The 9142-nt window shown below is 55.3% G+C and overlaps 1 protein-coding gene across 2 annotated transcripts; it reads right to left on the bottom strand.

Moving 5' to 3' along the window:
* Nucleotides 1-3551: 3551 nt before the first annotated feature.
* LOC104402584 (low density lipoprotein receptor adapter protein 1-like) lies at nucleotides 3552-7797 on the bottom strand. Of its 2 annotated transcripts, XM_010010490.1 has the most exons (7): nucleotides 7661-7797; nucleotides 7037-7149; nucleotides 6387-6501; nucleotides 5937-6009; nucleotides 5435-5500; nucleotides 4563-4612; nucleotides 3552-3637 (listed from the first exon to the last, which is right to left on the bottom strand). In XM_010010490.1, exons 1-6 carry the CDS (start codon nucleotides 7778-7780, stop codon nucleotides 4587-4589), a joined length of 513 nt encoding a protein of 170 aa, XP_010008792.1. In that variant the 5' UTR covers nucleotides 7781-7797; the 3' UTR covers nucleotides 3552-3637; nucleotides 4563-4586. The 2 variants fall into 2 exon arrangements, with proteins under 2 accessions (XP_010008792.1, XP_010008793.1); XM_010010491.1 differs by lacking the exon at nucleotides 5435-5500.
* Nucleotides 7798-9142: the final 1345 nt, after the last annotated feature.

A 9142-nucleotide genomic window follows, 5' to 3' on the forward strand; every position in this document is an offset into this window, starting at 1 on the left:
TGTGGCCATGCCCATCCCGCACGCCTGGCCCTGCTGCCCTGCCGCTGCGGAGCGCTGAGCGGAGAAAGGGTTGGGGGCCGCACCGCCAGCCTTGGGAGGCAAGCAGAGGGGCTGAGGCACCGGCTTAAGGGGAGGCAACGTCCCTGTGCAGTGGCTTGGCCAAAGGCATGGATGCAGCCATGTGGTACTGGACACCTTCCAGGCAGGCAGCATGGAGCAGAACATGCTCTTAGCTGCTGTGTCTGGGCTCAGAGGGCTGCCCTTTTGGCCCTGAGACTGAGGGGCTGGGGCAGTGTGGGCATTTGCCTCAGTGCCGCCAGGGGAGTCGCGGCCAGGGGGTGGAAGGGTTATCTGTGGGGCTGGAGTCGCGGCCAGGAGGTGGAAGGGTTATCTGTGGGGCTGGGCCCAGCAAGCACAGCTGAAGAATGGACCCCTGCTGGAGAGTGGGGCTCCGCTGCACCCCATCATCACCATGCAGGGGCTTCAAGGCCTCTCCCTGCTGCAGGGGATAAAGACACAAACAAGCATGAAGAGCTAGTGCTGCCACAGTGCCTGGCTGGCCTGTGGAGCGTGCAGCCAAGGGCGAGGAATGCTGGTAGGAGCCATTCTGTGTGGTGGTGTGAGGGCCATAGAGCTATGGGAGCAGGCAGTGCCAGGGCATGGCTGTGGCTTTGCCATTTCCTAGCTAGGGCTAGGGCTCAGTCCTGACACATTCAAGCTGTTCGTAGGGGAGCTGCTGAGCACCTTTGGAGCAGTGCAATGCCTGTGCTGCCTGGAGGAGATAATGTAGTTAGGCCAGGCAAGGTCTCAGTGGAATGCGTGCTGCAGAGCTCACCACTGCTCTGGAGACAACCCTGGCTTCAGCAGTGTCATATCCCACTCCTGGCTCCTTCTGTCTCATGTGGGTATGGTATGGTCACTGCTGATGCTTCTGTTCCTGGAACTGGCCCAGTGGCTTGCACCAGGTTGGCTGATGTGACACAGTCCTGTTGGAAAGGGCTGCCCCTAAATGCCCAGAGCTGGTGGACTGCTGGCGCACTGTCATGTGCCCAGTCTGCTCATGAGAGGACAACATGAGCCATCGACTACTCTGGGACTGATGAAGAGGTGATGTTTGGACTGTGCTTATTTGCTCCCCAGAGCCTGCAGGCAGAAGTCTCTCGCTGGGTATCTGCACTGCTCTATCGATGGCTGAGGCCAGGTCTTGCTGGTGGTAGAAGGGAGCAGAGTGATACCAGGAAGCTCTTTGCTGCAGAGATGGCAACTAGTGCCCTGGCTGCTGCTCTCTCTCTGTGCTCTGCTCTGTCACTGAGCTGGGGTGCTGGCTCTGCAGCCCAGGACTCAAACATCACAGGATCCATTGTCTTCCAGGAATAAATCTCCCAGTAAAGCACTTTCAGGACTCTTCCTTCCAGGTGCTGCTCAGCTCCTGCTGCATGCAGGGCTAGGTGGGAATGGGGCAGGATAAGCGACTCCCTGGGGCAGGGTCTTTTCAATAAAAGCATCCTGGCTCAAAGGCAGCATCGTTCCTGTTGAGTTGCAGGTTTGTGTGTGCACATGTACCAGCACTTCTTGAACATATGTGTTTGGTCTAAGGTCATCTTGCACACCTCTCTGACCCTCAGTGGCATGGCAGTGCTGCAGGCTGGGCCACGTCATGCTGCCCAACAAGCTGCAGTTACAGGTTGTTCCACTGAGGATAGCATCATAGCTGCTTTCTCTGCACCAACAAAACACACTGCAGAGAGCAGAGCCACTCTGGCAGCTGGGCCAAGAAGAAGGATAAAGCCAGATCCCAGCAGGCTGCTGACTGGAAGGGGCTGTGTTGACTGCCCAGCTCACCCTAACAACCCCAATAACATCTCCAGGTTGCTCTGTACAGTCAGCTGTGGGAGGAAAGGCATGAGCCCGTAACTCAACATACAAAACCACAAGTGAGAACACCAGCGTGCAGCTCTTGCCTGACCTGCAGGGACCCGAGCATCTGCCTACTGCAGTCACTGGGAGACCAGCTCTGCCACTCCAGGCTGCACACAGACTACTGCTCAGCTGGGCTGGCAGTGTCACCAGCCTTAGAAGGGAAGATGTGCTGCAATGTGATAGGAACCCAGCAGCAAGCTCCTCAGACAGAAGGCAGCTACAAACTGTTAACTTGCTGGAGAAACTAGACATGCTGCTGGCTGCAGCCTCCCCTCTCTATCTGAGGAAGGAAACCAAGTGCATGCCTTGCCCATGTGTCCAGGCCACAGCCAGGTGGGCAGCAAAGGCACGTCAGAGCAGAGCAGGCACATGGGGGGAAGAGGTTGAAACCTACTGGCACAAAGGGGGCTTGTGTCATCCCTGGCCTCAGCATCATTAGCTGTCAGCTCATCAGTGTAGATGACAGTCACAGGTTCTCAAGACAGATCAGTCCAGCACAGCCTGGACCAGCTCTCCCCAAGATAACAAAGAACACCCTGGGCTCCAGCAGCCTTCCATGCAGGGGAACCTGCTCCCTCAGGGCCAGCAACAGAGGAAGACAGGAAGGCATGGGAGCTCCAGGGCAGCTGCAGTCTCCATGAGCTCAGGGAACAGCCCAGCACAGCACAGCAGACACACAGTACCTTGGCACACCTGTGCATAGCACCCCATCCAGCACTCAAACCCAAATCACAATGGTAAAAAAATCACTTTATTTCCCTATAAGGGCATAGCTTTCCTTTAAAAACCAGCTCATTTCCCTCGTGAGACGGTGCGGGGCTGAACAGCGGGGGCAAGGCCTTCCTCACTCACTCCTCCAGGCCAAGAGCTATTGCTCCCCGAGGGTCACGCATGCTGAGCAAATCCTCCACCATCTCCAGGGGGGCTGCTCAGCTTCAGCTGGTTCCCAGCTGCCACCACGAGGAGCAAGGTGGGAGAAACAAGCAAGGCAGGTGAGACAGTGCAATCCAAGGCACACTGGCTGCATCTTGCAGGCTTGGAGCACTTGGGGTGGCTCTGCATGCACTGGGAGCAGGCAGAGCGAGGAGCATCGGTCCACCAGCCTGAGCTGGGAACAGCTGCAGCTTGAGGCAGTTCATGCAGGCAGAAAGCAGGACAAGGAGCGGGTGTCACAGTCTGTGCACTGCATGGCAATGGTGCCAGCAGACCCCACGCCTGGTGGGGAGTGGCAGGAGCAGGCACTGTCTGGCCCAGAAGCAGGCACAGGGTGAATCCTGAGTGGCTGGTCCATGGTTGCAGAGATCTGCCTTAGCCCAGGGAAGTTTTGGGGCCAGCAGTCTTGGGGTGACCTGTGGGGAGGTCTCCAACCCTTGCCAGCCCCTTCCAGCTGTCTGGGGGTTGCCCCAAACGGTAGCACAGTAGCTGTGCAGTAGGCGAGCTCACTCTGGGCACAAGAGGTACTGACTCTGAAAAGCAAGAGAAAGGAAGACCTGGTCCATGAGGTGTGTGGTTGGGAAGCCAGCGCAGCCTGGGAAGGGAAACAGGCCTTCCCAGGTAACCCATCAGCCCTCTACCCCTGCAGAGGCCATGCTGGGGGATGTGGCAAAGCAGCACTGAAGGAAGGAACTTACCTGCTAGGCTGTGGGCTCCCCTCCCCAGCTCCTCCGTGCTGCTTTGAAAGAGAAGAGAGCACCCATCATACCCCAAGCAAGGCCTGCTGAGAGACACAGCATGCTCATGACCCTGACAACACAGGCATGGTGCAGCAGCACCCCCACACAGGTCCTCACCCACTTGCTACCAAACCTTTTCCCTAAGCCAGCCTATCCTGAGACTGCAAAGCCACATCTTCCCACCAGGAGCTCCCACATATAACGGGCTGCCACTTCACACAGCCACATACAAAGCTTAATCTGTGCACACACTGGTTCCTGGCTCACACCAGCTCAGCCTGGGCTCAGCCCTGTGGTGCCACAGAGAACAGCCACAGTGGAAGAGGCCTTTCACACCCATCACCACAGGCACTTCTGCAAAGACAGAATCACACAGAATAGTTTGGGTTGTAAGGGACCTTCAAAGTTCATCTAGTCCAAGCCCCCTGCAATAAGCAGGGACATCTTCTTCAACTGGATCAGGTTGCTTGGACCTACAGGTTAATCCTCCACTACTGGACTGGTACCACCAGCTCCTCCCAAACACAGGACAGACACCAGCAAGCTCAGCTCCATGCCCTAGCCCACACAGAAGTCAGCATGACCAGGCCTCCATCCTGTCCCAAGCTCCAGGGGCACACCTCTCCTAGTCCCTCTAGAGAAGCATGTCTGGACAGGCTGGCCTCTGCAAAGAATGGCAGAAACAGAACAAGTAACATCTGGGTACATTCTGAGGGTCAGCATCTGTCCCCCACACCTCCACTGCAAAAGCTGAACTGCAAGATCTGCCCCTCCCCAGCCCAGCCCCCTGTTCAGCTGACAGAGGCAGAGAAAGCAGCAGGAAGCTCCCCATTGCCTCCATGCAGATTTCTTCTATGCTCCCACCGTGCCCATGGCCCCAGCAGCTCCCCCTGCATGGGCAACAAAGAAGGAAACAAGACAGGGTTTATCAGAGAGATGCTTGAACACAAGCAGCAGCTCACCACCTACCCAGATAAGGTTTCAACGATGTTATCATCTTCTTCCTCCTCTTCCTCCTCCTGGCAAGCAAACAAACAAACCAAAAAAACCCACCATGACACCTCAGTGCCTGGATAGGTTGCTGCTAGGAGTGAGGCTGGTCCACCCAGAGCCTGTTATGGAGCAGGAGAGCAGTCCCTGGTCCCTTCACAAGCCACAGTCACCCACCAGGCATGGCACAGATAAAGGGCATCTTTGCCCAGACAGTAGTGGGGTGAGCACATCTTGCAGCTGGAGGGCCAGGCAGAGGATCACCCAGGCTGTAAGCAAGTATGATCCCAAGCACTGCCAGGCTGGGTTAGCACTGGAAGCAGGAGGCCAAAGACCAAGCATCCAGAGGCTCCTGGGGAGGAACACACTGAGACCAGCAACACTGGCAATGCTCTGACTGGCTCTGGACATGCAGTAGGTGTAGTGCAGATGGGCAAGGCTGAGCCTTAGCCCAGGCTGGCAAGATGATGACCAAAGGGTCCTCTGCTTCAAAGACAGTGTCTCACCCCTAGCCATGGCACCTGTTTGGTGTTTGACAGTCCCAGAAGGGCAGGGCTGAGGGCTGCACAATGCTGGGTCTGTCAGGAAAGCTCCTGGAGCAAAGACCACCTGAGGAACTGTGCCTGCTTTGTAAGCCAGACAGAGCATAGTGCCCTTCTTCATGTCAGGCCACCATGTGTGAGGGAGGCTGTGCAGACATCAATAGGGTCCTGGAAGGCCAGGAGGGAGCTCTGTAAAGGTTATTCTTTCCCTGCCCTAACGTGAGACAGCCCTGGACATGGGCCAGACTTGCACATACTGTACCCCAAACTGGTGTCTGAAGGGAGGGCTCCCCGGGGGGGCTGGCTCACTTGGTCTGCTGGGCTCACTGCTCTCCAAGACACATGAAGGGTGAAGGGGCTGTTCCTGCCTAGAGCCTGGGACAGGGCAAAAGCAGCAGAGTTAGTGCCTGCAACCTGAAGAAGGCCCAGCAAGGGATGTACAGGCAGGACTGTGGGCAAGAGACAGATATCCCTGCTGTGCTCAGGGGAAGGCACAAACAAGGGTGCGGGATCAAATGCTCAGGGCAGGTACCACACGGCCCTGAGCTGTGCTAAAGCTCAGCAGTGCAGAAGAGTTCAGCACGGATAGCAGGGATGCTCCAAACCCCACCCCAGCCAGAGACAGGGTAGGCTTCCCATGTGGGGCAGAGGCAGAGAACACAACAGCAGGGAGGACACCCTCCCTGCTTGGTGTGTTTCAGCAGCCAGGCAGTGAGCTTTCTCTCCTCTACACAGCCCAGGACAGGGTCCCACACTGGAGACCCTGATCCCAGGGTTAGGCAGAGAGATATGTTTGAGAAATTCCTCCTACCTGCGTGTGCTGCTTCCCAGAGATCCAGTGCCATCTGGAAGGCCTGGGCCACAGTCAGAGTCACAGCCTGAGCCTGGGTACAAGAAAGAGAGGGAATGTCTGCTTCCGTCTGGGCCCTCAAGCTGAGACAACCCCACTACAATGAAATGTGAGTCCCCAGGCCTCCCTCACTGCCCTTCTCTGCAGAGCACACCCAGAAGGCCAGAGCTCAATGCTGTCTACCCATGTGGGCTAGCCAACCCCAAGAGGAGATCCCAGAGGAGCTGGGACAGAAGAACCTCCTTTTGCTCACCACCTGCCTCTGCAGTGTGTGAGCACACATTCTCCCTGGCTCCATTTCCAGCTGAGGTGCACAGAGGTAAGGACCTTCTCTCTCTCTGAAGGGAGAAAAGTAAAGTCCTTGTTCCCACCCTTACCTCATGGAGCCAAGAACAGAAGGGAAGTGCTTACAATCTTCTTCTTGGGTGAGAGGAAGGCATGGCACTCCAGTGCCCCGCTCTCCTGGCTCTGGGCAACATAAGCAAAGACTTTGTTCTGCAGCTTGTCTGTCGTGCAGTAGGAGATCCTGTAAGAAGAGAGTTGCTGCTCAGGGTAATAAGGGACCCTAGCACAGGTCTACTCTTCTCCCAGCCCACCAACAAGCAGAGCTGACAGCCTGAGGCTTTCATCTGCCCCAGATGATTAAGGCAGCTCACGCCACAAGAAAGGGCCAGAGGCTGCCTGGCACCTACAGCTAGAAAGAGCCTGCATCCACAGGCATTCCCTCCTATGCTGCTCCAGTGTGCTCCTCAGTCCTCTGATGCCCAGTTCCACCCAATATATGAACTCAAACACTGAGACAAAACAAGCACAGAAGGGTGGGTGATTGCCTCCAAGGACATGACTGGAGGCCAGAACTCAAGGCAGACAAGGACCCTGCCAGCATTCAGCCCCAGGAAGCGCTGTGGGGCTCAGCAGGGAGAGGGCACAGGCCTCAGGGAGCCAAAGGAGCTTGAAGGTATCACTGACACAAGGCCCATCCCTCCCTCGCTTCTCAAGATCCCATCAGACTCTCCCCTGGCTGCTGGGGAACACCCAAGCCTTCCACATGCCATGCCCACCTGTAGATGGAGATGTTCTCAACCATCTCCTTTGTGTCTGCATCCTGCAGTGAGATGCCCCTTGGAGACACTGTCAAAATCACCTTCTGGAACTTGCGAGCACCTGCCCGTGCCTGGGAGTGGGGAAACACCAGACACCTCTGCTTATCTGGCAAGGATCTTCACCACCACCCCCTTGGTGTCAGGAGCCCGCCAGACTCTGTATGGAGTGACACCCACTTGGATCCTTGCTGCAAAGGCTCCTGCTGCAGGGATGGGAAAGCAGAGCCTGGAGATCAGGCATGCCCCACATAGAATGCCCCTGGAATCCATTCACATTACTGCCATGCACATAGGAAAGGACAGCCCCCACTTGCCCCAGTACTTCACCCTCCTCCCCATGCTGTGACACACACAGCTCAGCTCCTAGCCATGTTTCAGGTGTGGAAGCAGGAAAACAGCTTCCCTCACAGCACAGAGCCAGAGACCAGCCAGCCTCCTGCACATCACTCTCCTCTTGGCAACAGCTCAGTCCCTCACTGGAGTTCAGAGCTGGGACATGGATGCTTCCCAAAGTCCATGGGCTGGGCTCTGAACTGGCTTTTCTCCACCACAGCACAGCAGGGCCCCAGGGTCATCTCTCACCGTGGCCACAATCCTGCGGATGGCAGCAGCAGCCATGTCTTCTCCTTTGGGTTTTTCTACCAGCGTCATGCCAAGATACTTAAGCGTGAAGCACATCCCCTCAAGCAGCGGCTCCTGCATATCAGCCCAGCTCTCAGGAAGCTCTGCAGAGACAAAATGCCTTAGAAGCCAAGTACCAATAGCCCCATGGCTGGTCCCAGCAGAGCCACCCCCCTTTGTTGCAGCTTCTTTGCTCCCAGCAGCAGTGCTCCTACCTGCACCCAGCAAGACACCCTCCTGGCTCTGTGACATTCTTGGAAGAGGAATAGAATAAGAGGGACAGTTCACCCTCAAAGCTTTAGTCCTCTAACCCTGCAGGTACAGGCTCTGTCAGCACAGATAGAAAGCTCCTGCATATCTGCACAGGGTCTCAGATGTTGCAGTGTTCAGTACAAAATCCTTGCATTCCTGGGTCTCATCTATTTCACTACAAGCAGGATGTTCTCTGTACTGCATTCATCTCACCTAAGCTGCTGGCACACTTCAGGAACAGCAGCATTTGCTGCCACACTTGGTCAGATCAAAATTCCCAAGTCATCCCAGTGTAGCCAAAGCCAAACCCTCTGGTAGCTATCACTTGCAGCAGCAGGCTGTGGGGTAGGGGTAGCTTGTCCACTTCTCACAATCCAAGCTGAGGTGACTGGGAAGCAACTGCACCACAAAGATTTTTGTGTTAAGGAAGAGCTCAGACTGGTATTTCAAAGCTGCAAGTTAGCTTCTAGGAATACACATTTTATGTATGAACTGCAGTGCACAGAGGGAAGAGAGCTCCCCTGTGCATTATTTGGCAGGTCACAGAATTAAAGGGGCACTGGCTTCTGTTGCCTGTGGCCTCTCTTTTCAAACCCCACTGCTGTAGCCAAAAAAAAAAAAAAAAAACAACCCACAAAAAAATTTGGAAGACTGTCTGTTCATTCAAGAAAGATTCCCTAGGGACAGTCCTCAGCATCTCCAGCTTCCTTCAGAAACCAGTCCATATCACCAGCATGTTCTGCCATAAGGCAGATGTGCCGGTAGGAGAAGCAGTCCTGATCCTATGCCAATCCTGATGCTACTACTGCTGGGAAAGAACACACAAAACAAGCACTGCGGAAGCATCCATTCAACCTCTGCTCCCACAAGACAAAGCCATTGGCTTCAACAGAAAGTTCACACTCATCGAAGGCAAAAGCTTTAGTTACCAGACTAGGGTGCTGCACACAAAGGAACAATTCTCTTGTGCCAAGCACTTCCTGGTGATAATTTTCAAGGAGAGCTGGAGCAGATGTTAGCACACACAGCCTTTCTTCAAATCCGAAAGAGCACAAGGATGGCAAGAGAGAACATATGCAGAAGGTCTGACACAGGGAGTCACAGTCTCTCTCTTCTTGGGGATCAGCCCACAGACGGAAGGAGCAGGAGGACAGAAGTTACATGCTCTGCTGCAAACACCAGGTTCCTACA

This window comes from Nestor notabilis, unplaced genomic scaffold (genome assembly GCF_000696875.1).
Source record: "Nestor notabilis isolate BGI_N333 unplaced genomic scaffold, ASM69687v1 scaffold22992, whole genome shotgun sequence".
In the NCBI taxonomy this organism is placed as follows: domain Eukaryota; kingdom Metazoa; phylum Chordata; class Aves; order Psittaciformes; family Psittacidae; genus Nestor; species Nestor notabilis.